The 21222-nt window shown below is 50.3% G+C and overlaps 1 protein-coding gene across 1 annotated transcript in view; it reads left to right on the top strand.

Annotated features, from left to right (window-relative positions):
- Positions 1-3234: 3234 nt before the first annotated feature.
- SNTA1 (syntrophin alpha 1) overlaps positions 3235-21222 on the top strand; it is a 35750-nt gene continuing 17762 nt past the window's right edge. The window contains exons 1-2 of the mRNA XM_023220436.1: positions 3235-3822; positions 8091-8276. Coding sequence (XP_023076204.1) covers positions 3513-3822; positions 8091-8276 — 496 coding nt within the window. The 5' untranslated portion in view covers positions 3235-3512. The remainder of the gene's footprint in view (positions 3823-8090; positions 8277-21222) is intronic.

Below are 21222 nucleotides of genomic sequence, written 5' to 3'. Positions count from 1 at the left end.
CACAGTGTAGGGGTAGAGCATTCCTGCAGCTACAGGGTTCTTGGGGGTAGCTACCGGTGATTGGCACTGCCTATCAAGTGTGATCACACACACACACCCATACTCACATACAGACATACACACATGCATGCACACGTCACTGTTTCCTTGGCTCTACATCTTCTTTCTGTGTTAGCCCCTTTGCACACATCACTCTTTTCCCTCCTTCCTTCCTGTTATAGCCACAGAAAACTGTCCCCCAGAGGAGAAATCCTCTCTTAGGGATCTTTCTCAGCAAGTTTGTCTGGGCCTCATTAAGTCTTTTTAAAGCAGGGCAGTATGTGGCGGGACTTTTAAGGATCTGGTTCCAGGCTTTGGTCCTGGGAAAGGAACTTCAATTCCCTGCTGGTCTCTTGCCTCCTGCCGGGTCTCTCCTCCCCTCCCTTCTCTACCACTGGAGTGAAGCTTCCACAAGCCAAGTAGGCTGTAGTTATTTATCACAAGTGCTTACCCCAAATTCCTCAGGCTGTCCTATAATCTTTAAGTTCAGTCATACTTTTAAGATATCAATGCATATATACAATGCTATATTCCTTTGCTGCCTCCTTCCTCTCCTTCCTTCGTCTCGCTTTCTTTCATTTATTTTTGAGACAGGGCCTTGCTCTGTCACCCAGGCTGGAGTGCAGTGGCATGATTGTGGCTCACTGTAGCAGCCTCAAACAGGCTTCCTACTGCAGCTTCCCAAGTAGCTGGGAGTGCAGGTGCACATTACCAAGCCGGGCTAATTTCTTTACTTTGTAGAGACGGAGTCTTGCTAAGTTGCCCAACTGGTCTGAAACTCCTAGCCTCAAGTGATCCTTCATCCTCGGAATCCCATATATATATGTATGAAAGACCCTGGGTTCTTTTTTTAAACCTGTCTCTCCTGTTTTGACACCACTCTAACTTAAAACAATTCCTTTTTTTGTTGTTGTTGGTTTTTTTTTTTTTTTTTTTTGAGACGGAGTCTCACCCTATCACCCAGGTTGGAGTGCAGTGGTGCAATCTCTGCTTGCTGCAATCTCCGCCTCCCGGGTTCAAGTGATTCTCCTGCCTGAGCCTCCTGAGTAGCTGGGATTACAGGTGTCTGCCACCATGCCCCGCTAATTTTTAAATATTTTTAGTAGAGATGGGGTTTCGCTATGTTGGCCAGGCTGGTCTGGAACACCTGACCTCAAGTGATCCACCCACCTCGGCCTCCCAAAGTATTGGGATTACAGGCGCGAGCCACTGCGTCTGGCCCTGAGTTTCCTTCTTTCCTTCCTTCCTTCCTTCCTTCCTTCCTTCCTTCCTTCCTTCCTTCCTTCCTTTCTTCCTTCGTTCATTCGTTCGTTCGTTTCTTTCTTTCTTTTGAGAAGGAGTCTTGCTCTGTTGCCCAGGCTGAAGTGCAGTGGCATAATCTCAGCTCACTGCAACCTCTGCCTCCCAGGTTCAAGTGATTCTCCCGCCTCAGCCTCACAAGTAACTGAGATTACAGGCGCCTGCCACCATGCCCGGCTAATTTTTGTGTTTTTAGTAGAGATGGGGTTTCACCATGTTGGCCAGGCTGAGTCTCGAACTCATGTCTTCGTGATCCACCTGCCTCAGCCTCCCAAAGTGCTGCGATTACAGGCGTGAGCCACCGCACCTGGCCCCCTTTTTTTTTCTTGATGATATCTTATGTGGAGGATTTTACCCAAAAGTTCAGGGATACAAAACACTGGTGTGGTCTTACTTATTTATTGCCCAACATATCCCAGCTAGAAATGGAGGATAGAGACAAGAAGCAGGTATGAAGGCCAGTTGAGCTGTGTGATGTGGTGGATTTTTTCTGATTGCAATCATGCTTTACCTCTGTATTTGTCAGCTGTCTAGCAGAGTGGTTCAGTGCCCAGGCACTGGTGTCAAACAGTCCTGGGTTTGAATCCCAGCTCTGCCTCACTGACTCACTGTGACCTAGGCCAATTAGACTAAATCCAAGTTTTCCCTTCCACATAATAGGGGTGCTCTTTTTTCTTGCTCTGTCACCAAGGCTGGAGTGCAATGGTGCAATTACAGCTCACTGCAGCCTCCAGCGCTCAAGCGATCCTCCCACCTCAGTTGTGATTACAGGTGTGAGCCACTGTGTCCAGCCTGGGGTGCTCTGAGCTACTCCAGGAGGCTAATGTAAAGATGAGATAACACATGGAAAATACTCTGCTAGCCCTAGCTAAGAGTAAGCATTCACTAAATGAAAGTGATTATAGCATAGAGTCACAGTTTACCACGTGTTTTCACATTGATTTAATCCTCACACCAGCCCAGTGAAGTAGGTATTATGATCCACATTTTACAGATGAGGAAATTGAGGCCTAGAGCAGTGACGTGAGGGGACCAAGGTCGACTTGGAGCTAACACAGGCAGCAAGGATTAGAAACCACGTCTCCAGACGCCCAGACCCAGAGCCCCACCTTGCAGCCTTCTTCCCACACACTAGGAGTTCTGGGTTTTTCTGCCAGTCCTCAGAGTGAGACTTCAGGCTTTTCTATACTTGACTGTGAACACAGCCAGGGATTAATCTCTTAAACTTCCCTCCAGTTTGGAAGTGGGGATCCTGCCCACCCCCTCCCCAAGCCCTAAGCAGAGTGGGCAGCTCTCTCCTCCGGGGGCGGGGCCTGTCACCTTTAGAAGCCAGGCCAACGATAAGCCACGCCCACAGACTAAAGCCTCGACCACCTGATGGGAAACCAGCTTCTTCCTCAGCTACCCAACTAGCAACTCTGCCTGCAAGGTCTCTCGTGGCTCAGCGTCTACCTTTCTATTTTTTTGACACAGGGTTTCGCTCTGTCACCCAGGCTGGAGTGCAGTGGCGCGATCGCGGCTTACTGCAGCCTCGAGCCTCTGGGCTGTCATCTAGGCCTCCCAAGGTGTTGGGATTACAGGCATGAGCAACCACGCCTGGCCGGTGTTTACCTCTTAAACTCAAGCCCTGGGGCCCAGACCACCATATGCAGCCCAGTCCTCCGCCATATGCAGCCCAGCCCGACGCCCAGTGCTTCGCACCAGGATACATGGTTCTGTCTCTTTTTCATGCGCTCCCACGTCCGGGAGCTACAGTCCCGGCCCTCGATGGACATTCCGAGCGCAGAGCCCACTGCGCGGTATCATAGGGTTCCGCCCACGACGCGAAGCCCCGCCCCCCGACGCCCCGCCCAGCACCGCGCCTCCCGGGCTTTTCGCCTTGCCTAGTGGCCCCGCCCCGCCGCCCTTCTGACTCGCCCCCTAGGTAGTCTCACACGGCGGCCCTCGGCTCCCGGGCCCCGCCCCGGCCTCCCGCATTTGCCCGAGGCCCAGTCCCCAGCACTGGTCACACCCCCGGGTAGCCCCGCCCCTAGATCTCCTCCCCGAGCGGCCGGGCTAGGGTGGCGGCTGGCCCAGCGGGGCCCCCGCTGCCCTCTGCCCTGGGAGCTTGGTCGGAGCGGGCTGGGCACAGCGGGACAGGGCAAGCGCGGCGTCCCGGGGTCTCGGAGGCGAAGATGGCGTCCGGCAGGCGCGCCCCGCGCACCGGGCTGCTGGAGCTGCGCGCCGGGGCGGGCTCGGGGACCGGCGGCGAGCGGTGGCAGCGGGTGCTGCTGAGTCTGGCGGAGGACGTGCTGACCGTGAGCCCCGCCGACGGCGACCCTGGTCCCGAGTCCGGCGCTTCGCGGGAGCCAGAGCCCGCGCAGCTCAACGGCGCCGCGGAGCCGGGCGCGGGGCCCCCGCAGCTGCCAGAGGCGCTACTGCTCCAGCGGCGCCGCGTGACGGTGCGCAAGGCCGACGCCGGTGGGCTGGGCATCAGCATCAAAGGTGGGCGCGGGACACCGAGGGCGCGGGGTCGTGGTGTCTGGGGGCCGCCGAGGGCGCAGGGGACTGGCAGCGCGCGCAGGACATGGAGCTGGAGGCCTCCTGTCCGGGGGTAAGGGAGGTCTGAGGAAACAGGTAACGGAGGGCACTGGGCACACCAAGGTCGGAGTGGGTTTCTGTAGTTGGTGGCCTTAGGGGGCACGGAAGACACAGGTGTGGAGGAGATTGTGGGAGCACCAAGGACCCGTGGATGGGAGTTCTGTGTGGAGGCGTGGGGGTCTGAGAGGCAACCAGCATGAACATCAAGGACAAGAGGGGTCCCCCGGAAAGCAGAGGGTGGAGAAAGGGGGTTGAGGCCGGGATAGCAGTGGGACAGGGAGGAAGGAGTCCCTGAGAAGCAACCAAGGTGGGTACAGAGAGGAGGCCTGGACTCTGCGAAGCACGGGGTGGATAGGAGGCCCGGGTGCAGGCACAGACTGGGGTCACAGGCAGAAGGCCAGCAAGGACCTAGGAATCTAAGGACCCAGGAAGGCTGCGGGGAGCCCTGACAGCTGGATTTGGGTCTCCTGATCTGACCATCTCCACCTTGCACAGGATGGAGCTTTCAGTCCCCAGGACTGACTGCTAGTGGGGTGCAGTTAGGGTGCAACCAGACTGTGTTTGAATCCAGGATCAGCTGTGTGAGGTTGCAAAAGTCCCGTCCCGTCTCTGAATCTCAGTTGCCTCAACTGTATAAGAGGATGATAGAGTTGTGATGTTTCTGAGAGCAGGGCTCACCACACCAGCACATTGTAGGTGCCTAGTTAATTACTGCTGTTAGTGGAGAGGAAAAATGGAGGCCAGGAGATACTCCCAAAGCAACTAAACATAGTTCTTAAAATCCTTGCACACCCCCAGCTGCTGGGTTCAATATGCTTGCCCATAGGCTTCTCAGGATCCCAGCCCCCAGCAGGGTGCTTTGGGAAAGGGTGTCAGCCTTTGTTTCCACCTTGAATATGTACCGTACCCTCTGGGGTCTCCCTGGTACTGGTTCTGTTGACGAGTGCCTCCAGACTGTTTGGCTTGGCTGAAGCGGTGCAGATAGTGGTGAATGCCACCATTGTGTGCCAGGTGCTGTGCCCAGGACACTAGTCTCATGATCCACTTCATCCTGGCAACACGTGGTGAAAGGTAGGGAGTATAATCCCCATATTGCAGGTGAAGAAACTGAGACTCAGAAAGGTAAAATGATTTTCCCACCATTACACAGTGAGTGTCAGCGCTGGGATTTGAACCTTAATTATCAGCTACTGTCCCCCAGAGAGTGCTCAGGGAAGTTGATTCTTTTCCTGTAGAAGGGCAGATCCCCAGGCACCCAACCAAGAGGGGCTAAAAAGGGGAAATGGGAAAATGAGGGTGTGGGCACCAGTCTTACCCTCAATCTCCAGCATGGGATAGGGCAACAGACCAATCCAAAAATTATACACTCAGTGTGTCAGAGCAGGAAGGAACTTATTCATACAGAGTTCCATTCTGCAGATGGATGCACTGAGACTCAGAAAGGAGCAGGGACTTTCCAGGGTCACACAAAGTTACTCCCCAGCTCCATACTTCTAGGTGGAGGGGAGGGTACTTTTAGGAGACTTCAGGTATTTCCACTGGATCCAAACCTGGGCTCCTGTTGCCATGGTAACCCCTCCTATAGAGTCTAGCTTAGTCTGAGGCAGCCATGAGTGATCATAGCTTCAAACTGAACTGAAGACCCTAGTTTCAGGTGGGGGAGGGCAGATATAAATAGAAACCCCTTCCTCTCCTAGACTTCAAGCTCTGTGCAGATAAGCAAACGGTGGGGCCTGTGTGGGTGTCAAGAGAGGTGTTCCAGTCCCAGCTCCGCCAGCAGCTTGTGTGACCTTGGAACAATGACCTCCCACTCTGGGACACTAATTCTTCATCTTCAGTATTCTGGGGATGAGCCAGGAGTGTGATATCTGAGGGCCTGACTTGCCGTCTGTGGTAGGGTTAATAGTGTTGATTCTCGAGCCTGGAGGCCTAGGTGCAAATACTGGCTTTGCTACTTACTAATTGAGTGACCTTGGACGAGGGGCTTCCCTCCACACTTCAGTTTCCCTAATAGGAAACCAAGCATGCCTACGTGATGGGATATTGTAAAGACGCAATGTTGGCATTTGGTACATGCAACTAAGGTGACCTGTTATTACTATTTCTTATTTTATTTTATTTTATTTTATTTTTTTTTTTTTTGAGGCGGAGTCTCGCTCTGTCGCCCGGACTGGAGTGCAGTGGCCGGATCTCAGCTCACTGCAAGCTCCGTCTCCCGGGTTTACGCCATTCTCCTGCCTCAGCCTCCCGAGTAGCTGGGACGACAGGCGCCCGCCACCTCGCCCGGCTAGTTTTTTTTTTGTATTTTTAGTAGAGACGGGGTTTCACCTTGTTAGCCAGGATGGTCTCGATCTCCTGACCTCGTGATCCGCCCGTCTCGGCCTCCCAAAGTGCTGGGATTACAGGCTTGAGCCACCGCGCCCGGCCTTCTATTTCTTATTTTAAAAGGGCATTTAAGAGTTTGGTAATAAAGCTGTTTAGTAAAATGTATTAGCTTCTTTTGTATCCAAGATGCCATTCAGGCAGGTTTTTAGAATCTCTAGACTCTAAGGCTTTGGTTTCCAACCTGGATTTTGGATTGTAAAACATTATGATTGCTAAAGCAGTCTTTTGAGGCCATAGGAATAGCTGACTTCTCTCTTGATTCCAGTTTGGGGGGCATCAGTGGGTTCCCACATTGTTGCCTTCTTTTGTGTGTGCGTGTGAGACAGTCTTGCTCTGTTGTCCAGGGTGGAGTGCAGTGGCGCAATCTCAGCTCACTGCAACCTCCACCTCCTGGGTTCAAGCAGTTCTCGTGCCTCAGCCTCCTGAGTAGCTGGGATTACAGGCACACCCACCATGCCTGGCTAATTTTTGTCTTTTTATTTTATTTTGAGACAGAGTCTTGTTCTGTCGCCCATGCTGGAGTGCAGTGGTGTGATATTGGCTCACTGCAACCTCCACCTCCCAGGTTCAAGCGATTCTGCTGCCGCAGCCTCCTGAGTAGCTGGGACTACAGGCATGTGCCACCAGGCCTAGCTAATTTTTTGTGTTTTTATTTATTTATTTATTTATTTTTTTGAGATGGAATTTCGCTTTTATTGCCCAGGCTGGAGTGCAATGGTGCAATCTTGGCTCACCGCAACCTCAGCCTCCCAGTTCAAGCGATTCTCCTGCCTCAGTTTCCCGAGTAGCTGGGATTACAGGCATCCACCACCACTCCCAGCTAATTTTTTGTGTTTTGGTAGGGACAGGGTTTCACTATGTTGGCCAGGCTGGTGTCGAACTCCTGACCTCAGGTGATCCACCTGGCAGCCTTGGCCTCCCAAAGTGCTGGATTACAGGCATAAGCCACGGCACCTGGCCCTTTTTTGTGTTTTTAGTAGAGGCAGGGTTTAGCTATGTTGGCCAGGCTGGTCTCAAACTACTGGCCTCAAGTGATCTGCCTGTCTTGGCCTCCCAAATTCCTGGGATTACAAGCATGAGCCACTTTATCTGGTTATTTTCATTTTTAATTTTTGTGGATACATAGTAGGTGTATATATTTATGGGGTACATGAGAAAATCCAAAACATTTAAGAAAAAGTGATTGAAGCACTTTGTAAGTTGCACAAACATTGGTGAACACCCAAAGCACTTAATCAAAAGATCCAGGGATCAAACTATAGCATTATTAATTTTGAAAATGATTCATTTAATTAATCAATTTGTTTATTGAGACAGGGTCTCCTTCTGCCACCCAAGCTGGAGTGCAGTGGCACAATCTCAGCTCACTGCAGCCTCGACCTCCTGGGCTCAAGTAATCCTCCTACTTCAGCCTCCCTAGTAGCTGAGACCACAGGTGCCTGCCACCACGCCTGGCTAATTTTTGTATCTTTAGTAGAGGCGGGGTTTTGCCATGTTGCCCAGGCTGATCTTGAACTCCTGAGCTCAGGTCATCTGCCCACCTCAGCCTTCTAAGGTGCTGGAATTATAGGCATGAGCCACCGAACCGGATCGAAAATGATGTATTATTAGTATTACTAGTGTCCCAAACTTCCAAGACTTTTCTCAGATACCCTTTATTCTCCTATTCCATTTTCCAGCACTGGGCTAGGCACCCAGGGAAGCCTTCAGAAATAATTGTGCCTTGATGCGACTCCCAATTGTTAGAGTATCTGCCTCAGTCTTGTCCTCCTTCTGTGCCTGTGCAGGCGGCCGGGAGAACAAGATGCCTATTCTCATTTCCAAGATCTTCAAGGGATTGGCAGCTGACCAGACAGAGGCCCTTTATGTGGGGGATGCCATCCTGTCCGTGAATGGGGAAGACTTGTCCTCTGCTACGCACGATGAGGCGGTGCAGGCCCTCAAGAAGACAGGCAAGGAGGTGGTGCTGGAGGGTAAGCACTGACGTTCCAGGGTCCAGACGGGCCGGGTGGAGGTGTTCCACTGCTTCCCTACCTCCCCCAGGCCTCAAGAGGCCCCATCCCAGCAGTGGGGGCTGGGAGATGGGCAGGATTGAAAACAGAAACAGAACTTGGGGACCTGCCTGAAGACAGCGTGGGGTGGTGGAGGGAGAGCTGGCACAGAGATAAGCAGACCTGGTTTGCATTTTCTGTCTTCCAGTCACTAGCTGTGTGGCCCTGGACAAGTCACTTCATTTCCCTGAGCCTTAGTTTCCTCAGCTGTAAAACGGGGATGTAGCTCCTGCCTTTCTGGGTTGTTGCGACTAGGGCAAAAAGGTACATGGCAGAGTGTGCCAGCCCCTGAGTGACACAGGGAGAGAGGGGTGCAGACTGGGGAAGGGGCAGCTCAGATTCTTTCCTATGGGGCCTGAAGAGCTCTTGACTTCAGGTTCTTTTAGTGCCTGGACCTTAAAACCCTAAGACCCATCTTCCTTTGGGAGAAGCCTCAGCTTTTATTTTACTCTATTTATTTTTGAGATGGAATCTTGCTCTGTTGTCCAGGCTGGAATACAGTGGCATGATCTTGGTTCATTGTAACCTCTGCCTTCTGGGTTCAAGTGATCCTCCTGCCTCAGCCTCCCAAGTAGCTGGGATTACAGGTGTGCGTCACCATGCCCAGCTAATTTTTGTATTTTTGTAGAGACAGGGTTTTGCCATGTTGGCCAGGCTAGTCTTGAACTCCTGACCTAAGGTGATCCACCCGCCTTGGCCTCCCAAAGTGCTGGGATTACAGGCATGAGCTGCCACATCTGGAAGCCTTGGCTTTTATAGAGCAGGACATCAAATCCTTCCAGCGATGATCAGAAAGGAGTTTTGTGGGGGAACCTTGGTTGGATGACTTTTTTTTTTTTTTTTTTTGAGACGGAGTCTCGCTCTGTCACCCAGGCTGGAGTGCAGTGGCCTGATCTCAGCTCACTGCAAGCTCTGCCTCCCGGGTTCACGCCATTCTCCTGCCTCAGCCTCCCGAGTAGCTGGGACTACAGGCGCCCGCCAACACGCCCGGCTAATTTTTTTTTGTATTTTAGTAGAGACAGGGTTTCACCGTGTTAGCCAGGATGGTCTCGATCTCCTGACCTCGTGATCCGCCCGTCTCGGCCTCCCAAAGTGCTGGGATTACAGGCTTGAGCCACCGCGCCCGGCCCGGTTGGATGACTTTCTCCACTCTTCCCTCACAGTGTGGTCTTGGGTGGGACACTTGCCCTCTGTGGCCCTCAGTTTCCCCATCAGTTGTTACAGGCCTCCTGCTGAGGTTGTCCCATGACCATCTTGTGCCATGTCTCTCAAGAGGTTTCTGCTTTGCTCAGCCCTTTCCTCAAACTCTGTCAGCTCTGGAAGCCAGTGGGGGCCTGAGGAATGTGTCTCTGGCTTATGGCCCAGAACAGACACAGGGAGGTGGCGGGGGCTGATGGAGAATAACACGGCCAGAGAAGCTGCTGAGTTGAGTCCCAGGCCCAAATCCTGGTGGGTTGCCTTGGTTTCCCTAAAGGAGTGTCCAAGAGGCCACAGAAGCAAATAGGTTCTGGGTCCTTGGTTGATCTTTGGCCTTCTTGTGGCCCCAGACCTCAATTCCCATCTGTTTTTGTTTTATTTTATATTTTAGGTATATCTATTTAAATGTCATGGATACATTTTTCTTTTTCTTGTTTTTTTTTTTTTTTTTTTTTTTTTTTTTTTTTTTTTTGAGACAGGGTCTTGCTCTGTCACCCAGGCTGGAGTACTGTAGTATGATCTTGGCTCAATGCACCCTCCACCCCCCAGGGCTCAAACAATCCTCCCACCTCAACCTCCTGAGTAGCTGGGACTACAGATGCATGCCACCATGCCTGGCAATTTTTTTTTTTTTTGAGATGGAGTCTTACTGTGTCACCCAGGCTGGAGTACAGTGGCATGATCTCGGCTCACTGCAACCTGTTTCCCGGGTTCAAGCAATTCTTCTGCGTCAGCTTTCCGAGTAGCTGGGATTACAGGCGCCCATTACCATGCCTAGCTAATTTTTGTATTTTTAGTAGAGATGAGGTTTCACCATATAGGCCAGGCTGGTCTCAAACTCCTGAGCTTGTGATCCACCTGCCTTGGCTTCCCAAAGTGCTAGGATTACAGGCGTGAGCCATCGTGCCTGGCTTTTTTTTTTTTTTTTGAGATGGAGTCTCACTCTGTTGCCCAGGTTGGAGTGCAGTAGCGAGATCTTGGCTCACTGCAACCTCCACTTCTCGGGTTCAAGCGATTCTTCTGCCTCAGCCTTTCGAGTAGCTGGGACTACAGGTGCATGCCACCATGCCCAGCTAATTTTTGTGTGGGTGTTTTTAGTAGAGACAGGGTTTCACCATACTGGCCAGGCTGGTCTCGAACTCCTGACCTCGTGATTTGCCTGCCTTGGCCTCCCAAAGTTCTGGGATTACAGGCACGAGCCACTGTACCCAGCCAATTTTTTGTAGAGACAGGGTTTCACCATGTTGCCCGGGCTGGTCTCTAACTCCTGGGCTTAAGGGATCCTCCCACCTAAGTCTCCCAAAGTGCTGGGATTGCCGGCCACAGTGCCCAGTCTAGATGCATTTTTTTCATACTTAAAAAAAGCTGACTCTAGAGTGTTGGTCTTAAAAGCTTAAGTGTATCAGTCATATTTTAATGGCAAAGTTAAATAATAGAATCTCACATAAATGATATGGATATAGGAGACTTTCCCCACATGCCTCATTACTTTGTTTTTTTTTTGAGACAGAGTCTCGCTCTGTCGCCCAGGCTGGAGTGCAGTGGCCGGATCTCAGCTCACTGCAAGCTCCGCCTCCCGGGTCTAGGCTATTCTCCGGCCTCAGCCTCCCGAGTAGCTGGGACTACAGGCACCCGCCACTGCACCTGGCTAGTTTTTTGTATTTTTTTAGTAGAGACGAGGTTTCACCATGTTAGCCAGGCTGGTCTTGATCTCCTGACCTCGTGATCCGCCTGTCTCGGCCTCCCAAAGTGCTGGGATTACAGGCTTGAGCCACCGCGCTCGGCCCTCATTACTTTGATATTTATAGTCAGCAATGTGGTTTGAATCCACTGACATTCATTGAAATGTCATATTTTGGTTGACTTGAAAGCTCTTTTAGCTTCTATTGTTTGAAAATTTAGTCTATGGTAAAATTTCTGCTATAGACACAATTCAAATCCACATCCACACGGAGGTCCCCTCACCTCCTTATCTTTATTTTTAATTTTTATTTATTTATTTATTTTTGAGACGGAGTCTCGCTCTGTCACCCAGGCAGGAGTGCAGTGGCAGGATCTCGGCTCACTGCAAGCTCTGCCTCCCAGGTTCACATCATTCTTCTGCCTCAGCCTCCCAAGTAGCTGGGACTACAGGCGCCCGCCATCATGCCTGGCTAATTTTTTGTATTTTTAGTAGAGATGGGGTTTCACTGTGTTAGCCAGGATGGTCTTGATCTCCTGACCTCGTGATCCACCCGCCTTGGCCTCCCAAAGTGCTGGGATTACAGGCATGAGCCACCGTGCCCGGCCCACCTCCTCATCTTTAGATTAAGAATGTATCTATCTGGGTTCCCCTGTATGTCGTTTTGAGAAGGTAGTATCCGTAAATGTGTGACTTTGAAGCATCTTCTGACTTTAGGAGCGAATACTCAAGCCTTCCCTCTAACTCATGTCATCCATTCCTCCTCAGCAAGCCAAGAAACTTTCATGGACACCTACTGTGTGCCTGGTGTGTACATTAGTCAGAAGCTAAACACACCCAGGGCCTCTCCTGAAGGAGCTCACCATGTGGTAGGGGAGACAAAAACATAAACACTGTCTCCTCTATACAAACTGTTTTTTTCTTGAGACAGCGTCTCACTCTGTTGCCCAGGCTAGAGTGTAGTAGTGCAGTCTCAGCTTACTGCAACCTCCTTCTCCCAGGTTCAAGCAATTCTCTGCCTCAGTCCTGTAGCTGGGATTACAGGCATGTGTATTGTATTTTTAGTAGAGACAGGGTTTCACCATGTTGGCCAGGTTGGTCTCGAACTCCCGGCCTCTGGTGATCCGGCCGCCTGGGCCTCCCAAGGTGCTGGGATTATAGACATGAGCCACCATGCCTGGCCTAAAGAAACTCTTTAAAAGCCAGTGGCTAGGTGTGGTGACTCATGCCTGTAATCCCAGCACTTTGGGAGGCTGAGGCGGGCAGATCACCTGAGGCCAGGAGTTTGAGACCAGCTTGGCCAACATGTGAAACCTCGTCTCTACTAAAAATACAAAAATTAGCCGGACCATGGTGGCACACGCCTGTAATCCCGGCTACTCAGGAGGTTGAGGTAGGAAAATCACTTGAACACAGGAGGCGGAGGTTGCAGTGAACCGTGATTGTGCCACTGCACTCCAGGCTGGGCCACAAGAGCAAGACTCCATCTCAAAAAAAAAAAAAAAAAAAAAAGCTGGTGCCTGAAATCCTGTCTGCTCTGCAATAAATCTCTGGCCTTGAGTAAGACCCTCGCCCTCTAGGGACCTCAGTTTTCCTACTGAAGTTAGGCTAGATCAGAGGTGATCAATAGCTTTTATTTAGAGTGTCAGCTTCAGGCAGGTGTGGTGGCTCACACCTGTAATCCCAACACTTTGGGAGGCTCAGGTGGGCAGATCACTTGAGCCCAGGAGTTCCAGACCAGCTTGCGCAACACAGGGAGATTTCATCTCTGTAGGAAAAAAAAAAGAGTGTAAGTGTCAGCTCCACTGGTAGTTCTATAAGTTCCATATTTGGAAGGATTGGGAGGCTTTGTCTGGGCTCAGCAGAAAGGAGCTGGAATTGATTAGCAATGTCTACTACAGATGCAATAGAGAACTAACATGTGTATCACCCCAGGACTGAGGGGCCCCTGCTCTTATATTCTCTGAGATGTTTCATAGGACAAGATCGTTCCTTGGTGAACCCTGCCTATGGCCTGGGTAAGAGGAAGAAGGGTGTGGCCTTCAGGTTTTTCCCCACTTTTCCTTAGTTGAAGTCTTTTTCGACCTATTCTCCTGGCCCAAGTTCTCATGGAAGGAGGTCATTCCACTCAAGATAGCACAAAGAAGGGAAGAGGAGTGGTGGAAGGCACTGGAGTCAGGAATCTCTGAATGGCAAGAGTGATCAGAGAAGTCTGAAGGATAGGAGGATGCTGGGCTGTGGCTGGTCCTTGAGACTTTGGGGAGTGGAGAAGGTCCAGGCCTGGCAGTTGTACCAGTCTGGAGCAGCCAGGGTTCCTGGGACCCTCTCTGGGCCTGGGTTCCCCCGGAGCCCAATCACTGGCCATATTGTTCGGCGTTTCCCTACTCACATTCCATTATTGAGGCCGCCTCCAAGGGGCCATGGAAGGATGGCCTTTGGATGTGAACTTGGCAAGGCAGCTGGATATTTTTCCAGCTCAGTGGGTAGTGAATCCCCCGAGAATGTCCTGGGAGAACAAGCATTACCAGCAAACTCCAGGTGTCAGCTAGAGAGCCTTACTTCCCTGGCCTAAGTTGGGGGCTCAGCTGAGCCTCAGCAACCCCAATCTGCCTCCTAGAACATTTCTTCTGCTAGATCAGGGGTTTGCAGGAATGTCCTGATCCTGTTCTCAGCCAGAGGGTTTTGTCTGTGACCACAGGCTGGGCCCAAGCTAGCAGCCAACATGTGTCGGTCTGCTGCTTAGAGAGGCCCATTGTGTGTGCAGACCTCAAGCCAGGGCCAACCTGGGCCCTTGGACACCAGGCCTGGGGGAAGAGGGAGGGACAGCCTCAAGGAAAACACCCTTCCCTCCTCCCATTCCAGTGTGGCTGGCAGGACTGTGACAACAGTGAGCCTGTCATGCATTAAAAATAATATTGGCTGGGCGCGGTGGCTCATGCCTGTATCCTAGCACTTTGGGAGGCCGAGGCAGGTGGATCACCTGAGGTCAGGAGTTCAAGATTAGCCTAGGCAACATGGTGAAACCCCATCTCTACTAACAATATACAAAAATTAGCTGAGCATGGTGGCATGCACCTGTAATCCCAGCTACTCGGGAGGCTGAGGTAGGAGAATTGCTTGAATCCGGGAGGCGGAGGTTTCAGTGAGCCAAGATTGAACTATTGCACTCCAGACTGGGGCGACAAGAGCACAACTCTGTCTCAAAAAAAAAAAAAAAAAAACCCCAAAAACCCACAAAACCCCCCCAAAAAATACTAAGGCCAGGCCTGGTGGCTCACGCCTATAATCTCAGCACTTTGGGAGGCTGAGGCGGGTGGATCACCTGAGGTCAGGAGTTCAAGACTAGCCTGACCAACATGGTGAAACCCTATCTCTACTAAAAATATAAAAATTAGCTGAGCGTGGTGGCGGGCACCTGTAATCCCAGCTACTCAGGAGGCTGAGACAGGAGAATCACTTGAATCCAGGAGGTACAGGTCGCAGTGAGCCAAGATTGCACCACTGCATTCCAGCCTGGGTGACAGGGCAAGTGTCTATCTAAAAAAAAAAAAAAAAAAAAACGAATAAAGTGAATTTTAGTGCTTTATACAAAGTAAGGAAGGTATAGCCCTCATAGAGATCAGGCTTTTATTTATTTATTTAGGATCTCACTCTGTTGCCCAGCCTGTAGCACAGTGGTGTGATTGCAGCTCACTGCAGCCTCAACTCCTGGGCTCAAGAGATCCTCCTATCTCAGTCTCTCAAGTAGCTGGGACCACAGGCATGTGCTACCACGCCTGCCTAATTAAAAAAAATTAATAGAAACAGGGTCTCCCTGTGTTGCCCAGGCTGGTCTTGAACTCCTGGACTCCAGCAGTCCTCCCAAAGTGCTGGGGTTACAGGCATGAGCCACTATGCCTGATCCTGTTATTGTTTTCTTTTTCTTTTTCTTTTTTGAGACGGAGTCTTGCTCTGTCGCCCAGGCTGGAGTGCAGTGGCCAGATCTCAGCTCACTGCAAACTCCGCCTCCCAGGTTTATGCCATTCTCCTGCCTCAGCCTCCTGAGTAGCTGGGACTATGCTCGCCACCTCGCCTGGCTAGTTTTTTGTATTTTTTAGTAGAGACGGGGTTTCACCGTATTAGCCAGGATGGTCTCGATCTCCTGACCTTGTGATCCACCCATCTCGGCCTCCCAAAATGCTGGGATTACAGGCTTGAGCCACCACGCCCGGCTATTGTTTTCTTTAGTAAACTGGAAGCTGTTTGAGGGCAGGAAACATGTGTAGCTTGTCTCTGAGCCCCCAGGTCTGGCACTGAGTCCACCACACATTAGATCTTGGTGAGTGTTTGGAGACTGATCAGTGAGGTCTATCTTGGACCCTTTCTGCTTTACCTTTCACCTTTTCAATTGCTGTTGACTTTCCTAAATGTGTAAGATAGGACTTGAGAATCATGCTGAGCTTGACTGACTCTTGAGCTTTTCTGTTCTGAGTCCTCAGAACTCTGAGGCCAGCTCCCTACTGACTCTTCCCAGGAAGATGGCCACTGCCAGATGTACTGCCTTTGATTTGGCTTGATGCATCACCATTGTCAAAAGCGGAATGTCATTCATGGATGTAACTAATTTGGGGCCTGTTCAACTTAGCTGAGTCATGCTGTGTCCCAGAGATGCTGGAGGGACCCCTGTCCCAGGAAGAGGGCATGAATGGAGCTCCTGTTCAGTTCTTCCACAGCCGCAGAGACCTGTTGTTCTAACCATTGTTCTCAAGGAAAAGTTTACTTGGCTGTGCACACATATAGCTTTGGACCATGTGACTCCCCACAGACAAAACTTGGCTTAATCCAGCCCTGGCCTGTTCCCCAGACCTTGATTAAAATGCCTTATGGGCCTCTGGAGGCAAGTTCTGGCCCTGATGAGCTGTGTGACCCTGGCTGCTCCTGGTGGTGGAGGAAATAATAGTGATAATAATGAGGATGGCAGTGTCTGCTGCTTATTAAGCACCCACACTGTGCTCAACAACATGAACGCCTACTATGCTAAGTGCCTTCCCTATGTTTGTTTTTTTCTTTGAGATGGAGTCTCGCTCTGTTGCCCAGGCTAGAGTACAGTGGCACGATCTCAGCTCACTGCAACCTCCGCCTCCTGGGTTCAAGTGATTCTCCTATTTCAGCCTCCCGAGTAGCTGGGACTACAGGCGCGTGGCACCACGCCCAGTTAATTTTTTGTCTTTTTAGTAGAGATGGGGTTTTACCATGTTGGCCAGGCTGGTCTCGAGCTCTTGACCTCAGGTGATCCACCTGCCTTGGCCTCCCAAAGTGCTGGGATTACAGGTGTGAGCCACCGCGCCTGGCCCTTCCCTATGTTATTTCATTGAATCCTCAATGTCACCCTGTGAATTAGGTATATTATTCATTGTATAGATGAGAACACTGAAGCTCAGGGAGGTGACATTACTTGCCCAAGGTCACACTGTGGCAGAGATGGAATATGAGCTCAGGTCTTTCAGATGCCAAAACTTATATATATATATTTTAATTAAAAACAAAAATTTTGTAAGAGACAGGGTCTCCCTCTGTCATGCAGGCTGGAATGCAGTGGCATGATCACGGCTCACTATAGTCTCGACTTCCTGGGCTCAAGCTATCCTCTTACCACAGCCTCTCCAGTAGCTGAGACTACAGGCGTGCGCCACCATACCCAGCTATTATTGTTTTGATTTTTTGTAGAGATAAGGTCTCACTATATTGTCCAGGTTGGTCTCAAACTCCTGGACTCAAGTGATTCTCCTGCCTCAGCCTCCCGAAGTGCTGGGATTACAGGTGTGAGCCAGCACGCTTGGCTGAAAACCCATATTCTCTTTTTTTTTTTGAGACGGAGTCTCGCTCTATTGCCCACGCTGGAATACAGTGGCACAATCTCAGCTCACTGCAAGCTCCGCCTCCCCGGTTCAAGTGATTCTTCTGCCTCAGCCTCCAAAGTAGCTGGGATTACAGGCATGCACCACCACACCTGGCTAATTTTTGTATTTTTAGTAGAGACAAGGTCTCACCATGTTAACCAGGCTGGTCTCAAATTCCTGACCTCAGATGATCCGCCCTCCTTGGCCTTTCAAAGTGCTGGGATTACAGGTGTGAGCCACTGTACCCAGCGAAAACTTATATTCTTAAATACTTATCTGCACTACAGGTTATGTCACCTCTCTGAGACTCAGTTTATTCACCCTTATTAAATAAAGATACTATGGCTGGGTGTGGTGGCTCACACCTGTAATCCCAGCACTTTGGGAGGCAGAGGTGGGTGGATCACCTGAGGTCAAGAGTTCAAGACCAGCCTGGTCAACATGGTGAAACCCCGTCTCTACTAAAAATACGAAATTTAGCATGTGCCTGTAGTCTCAGCTACTCAGGAGGCTGAGGCAGGAGAATCACCTGAGCCCAGGAGGTGGAGGTTGTGGTGAGCTGAGATCACTCCACAGCACTCCAGCCTGGGCAACAGAGTGAGACTCCGTCTCAAAAAAAAAAAAAAAAGTAATAAAAATAAACATAAATGAGAACATTAATTCATCTCATCAAATTGGTGAAATTAGGTGAAGGTGTGTTTGAGAGAGTTGAGCTTGGCCCCAGTATATAGTGGGTGCTCAATAAGTGCTGCTTTCTCCCATTACTAAGATTCTGGAACCCTGAATCTAGGCTTCCGAGTTGATACGAGCATTATCTCTGAACCCTGGCTTGTATGGCTTGGTATGTGTGGTATATTTTTGAAAAATAAACTAGATTTTTTAGAAAATTTAAAAAGTAGGCCAGGCGCGGTGGCTCACACCTGTAATCCCAGCACTTTGGGAGGCCGAGGCGGGCAGATCACGAGGTCAGGAGATCGAGACCATCTTGGCGAACACGGTGAAACCCCGTCTCTACTAAAAATACAAAAAAATTAGCCGGGCGTGGTGGCGGGTGCCTGTAGTCCCAGCTTCTAGGGAGGCTGAGGCAGGAGAATGGCGTGAACCTGGGAGGCAGAGCTTGCAGTGAGCCAAGATCGTGCCACTACACTCCAGCCTGGGCGACAGAGCGAGACTCCGTCTCAAAAAAAAAAAAAAGAAAAGAAAATTTAGAAAGTAATACATGCTCATTCAAAAATATCCAGCTTAGCCTGAGCAACATAGTGAAACCTTGTCTCTCCAAAAAAGAAATTACAAAAATTTGCCAGGCATGGTGGCACATTCCTGTAGTTGCAGCTACTTGGGATGCTGAGGCTGAAGGATCATTTGAGCCCGGGATGTGGAGGATGGAGTGAGCTGGGATTGTGCCATTGCACTCCAAGTTGGGTGACAGAGTGAGACCCTGTCTTGAAAAAAAAAAAAAGTGGCTCATGCCTGTAATTACAGCGCTTTGAGAGGCTGAGGTGGGAGGATCCCTTGAGACCAGGAGTTCGAGACTAGCCTAGGCAACATGGCAAGACCTTATCACTACAATTTTGTTTTGTTTTGTTTTGTTTTTTTGAGATGGAGTTTTGCTCTTGTTGGCCAGGCTGGAGTGCAATGGCGTGATCTCGGCTCACTGCAATCTCTACCTCCTGGGTTCAAATGGTTCTCCTGCTTCAGCCTCCTGAGTAGCTGGGATTACAGGCGCACACCAACACGTCTGGCTAATTTTTGTATAGTAGAGATGGGGTTTCGCCACTCCTGACCTCAGTGATTCACCTGCCTCGGCCTCCCAAAGTGCTAGGATTATAGGCATGAGCCACTGTGCCTGGCCCAATTTTTTTTTTTTTTTTAGGTGGAGTCTCACTCTGTTACCCAGGCTGGAGTGCAATGGTACTATCTCAACTCACTGAAACCTCCACCTCCTGGGTTCAAGTGATTTTCCTGCCTCACCTTCCCAAGCAGCTGGGATCACAGGCATGTGCCACCATGCCTGGCTGATTTTTGTATATAGTATAGGTGGGGTTTCACCATGTTGGCCAGGCTGGTCTCAAACTCCTGACCTCAGGTGATCTGCCCAAGGCCTCCCAAAGTGCTGGGATTACAGGCATAAGTCACTGTGCCCAGCCTACAAAAAAATTTTGTTTTTTTTGAGATTGAGTCTTGCTTTGTTGTCCAGGTTGGAGTGCAGTGGCATGATCTTGGCTCATTGCAACCTTTGCCTCCCAGGTTCAAGCAATTTTCCTGCCTCAGCCTCCTAAGTAGCTGGGATTACAGGTGCCGGCCACCACACCTGGCTAATTTTTGTATTTTTAGTAGGGATGGGGTTTCATCGTCTTGGTCAGGCTGGTTTCAAACTGCTGACCTCAAGCAATCCAGCTGCCTCGGCCTCCCAGAGTGCTGGGATTAAAGGCGTGAGCCACTGCGCCTGGCCAAACATTTTTTAAAAAATTAGCCGGGCATAGTGTTGTGCACCTGTAGTCCCAGCTCTCAGGAGGCTGGGTAGGAGGATTGTTTGAGCCCAGGAGTTCAAGGTTGTACCCAAACTATGATTATGCCACTGTACTGTAATCTGGGCGACAGAGCAAGACACTGTCTTTAAAAAAAAAAAATTACCAACAACAAGAGAGTGTAAAGGGATCATCTTATAGAGATAACCAGTGTTGATACTTTCACACATTTTCTTCCAGAAAGTTTCCATAGTTGTTTTTATCACGTAATAAGTTGAGAACATGTAAGTCTTTTTCATTTTTAAAATCTTTTTAATATTTTTTATTTTATAATTTTTTTGAGACAGTGTCTCGTTCTGTTGCCCAGGTTGGAGTGCAGTGGCACAATCATTGCTCACTGCAGCCTCGACCTCCTGGATTCAAGTGATCCTCCCATCTCAGCCTCCTGAGTAGCTGGGACTACAGGTGGATACCAGCACATCCAGCTAAATTTTTGTGTTTTTTGTGGAGATGGGATTTCACCATGTTGCCCAGGCTGGTCTTGAACTACTGAGCTCAGTTGCTCTGCCACCATTGGTCTCCCAAAGTGCTGGGATTACATGTGTGAGCCATTGCGCCCGGCCCCTCATTCTTGTTAATGGTAATGTAATGTCCCATTACTGGGCTGGAGGACTACACATCTGTAGTCCTATTTTCTCCTGAGGCTGAGGTTGGAGGATTGTTTGAGGCCAGGAATTCAAGAGTGGAGTGTACTATGATGCACCTGTGAACAGCTGCTGCACTCCAGCTTGGACAACATAGCAACACCCCATGTCTACAAATTAAAAAAAAAAAAATTCCTACCGGGCACGGTGGCTAACGCCTGTAATCCCAGCACTTTGGGAGGCCGAGGTGGGCAGATCACGAGGCCAGGAGATTGAGACCATCCTGGCTAACACGGTGAAACCCTGTCTCTACTAAAAATTCAAAAAATTAGCCAGGCATGGTGGCGGGCACCTGTGGTCCCAGCTACTTGGGAGTCTGAGGCAGAAGAATGGCATGAACCCAGGAGGCGGAGCTTGCAGTGAGCCGAGATAGTGCCACCGCACTCCAGCCTGGGTGACAGCAAGACTCCGTCTCAAAAAAAAAAAAAAAATCCCATGGATTTGTTCATTCATATAACACATATTTACTGAGCCCTTGCTCTGTGCCAGGACTGAATGCAGGCACCAGGGATATAGCCATGAACAAGACTGAGTAGTGTCTGCCAGTCGGGGAGTCCACATGTTGTTTTTAGCAGCCCCTACTCACGAATATTCGATTTGTCCCTAGCCTCTTGCAGGATAGACAATAGTGTTATGAGCCTTCTGTGCACCTGTGAGCACTTATCTGAAGGGTGGTTCCTGGAAGGGTTGCTGTTAGGTCAAAAGGGTCACATGCTTTTGGGATCTTACATTGGTTTTAACCCCTGTAGTACTCAAGGGTGTGGCAAAGTGAGATTTTATCCCCCAGAGTGTGGCAACCCCTGGGCTCTGCTAGTCATCCCTGTTATAGGGCCTGCCAGAGTCTAGGAACTATTTATAGTTCAGCCTTGCTAGACCAGCAAGACCTTAAAGGTCATCCCTTCCAGAGCCTGCTGGAATCCCAAGTCCTCTTCACACCAT

This window comes from Piliocolobus tephrosceles, chromosome 20 (assembly GCF_002776525.5).
Source record: "Piliocolobus tephrosceles isolate RC106 chromosome 20, ASM277652v3, whole genome shotgun sequence".
In the NCBI taxonomy this organism is placed as follows: Eukaryota; Metazoa; Chordata; class Mammalia; order Primates; family Cercopithecidae; genus Piliocolobus; species Piliocolobus tephrosceles.
The sequence above is the reverse complement of the archived record's forward strand: the minus strand, read 5'-3'. Positions and strand labels throughout refer to the sequence as shown.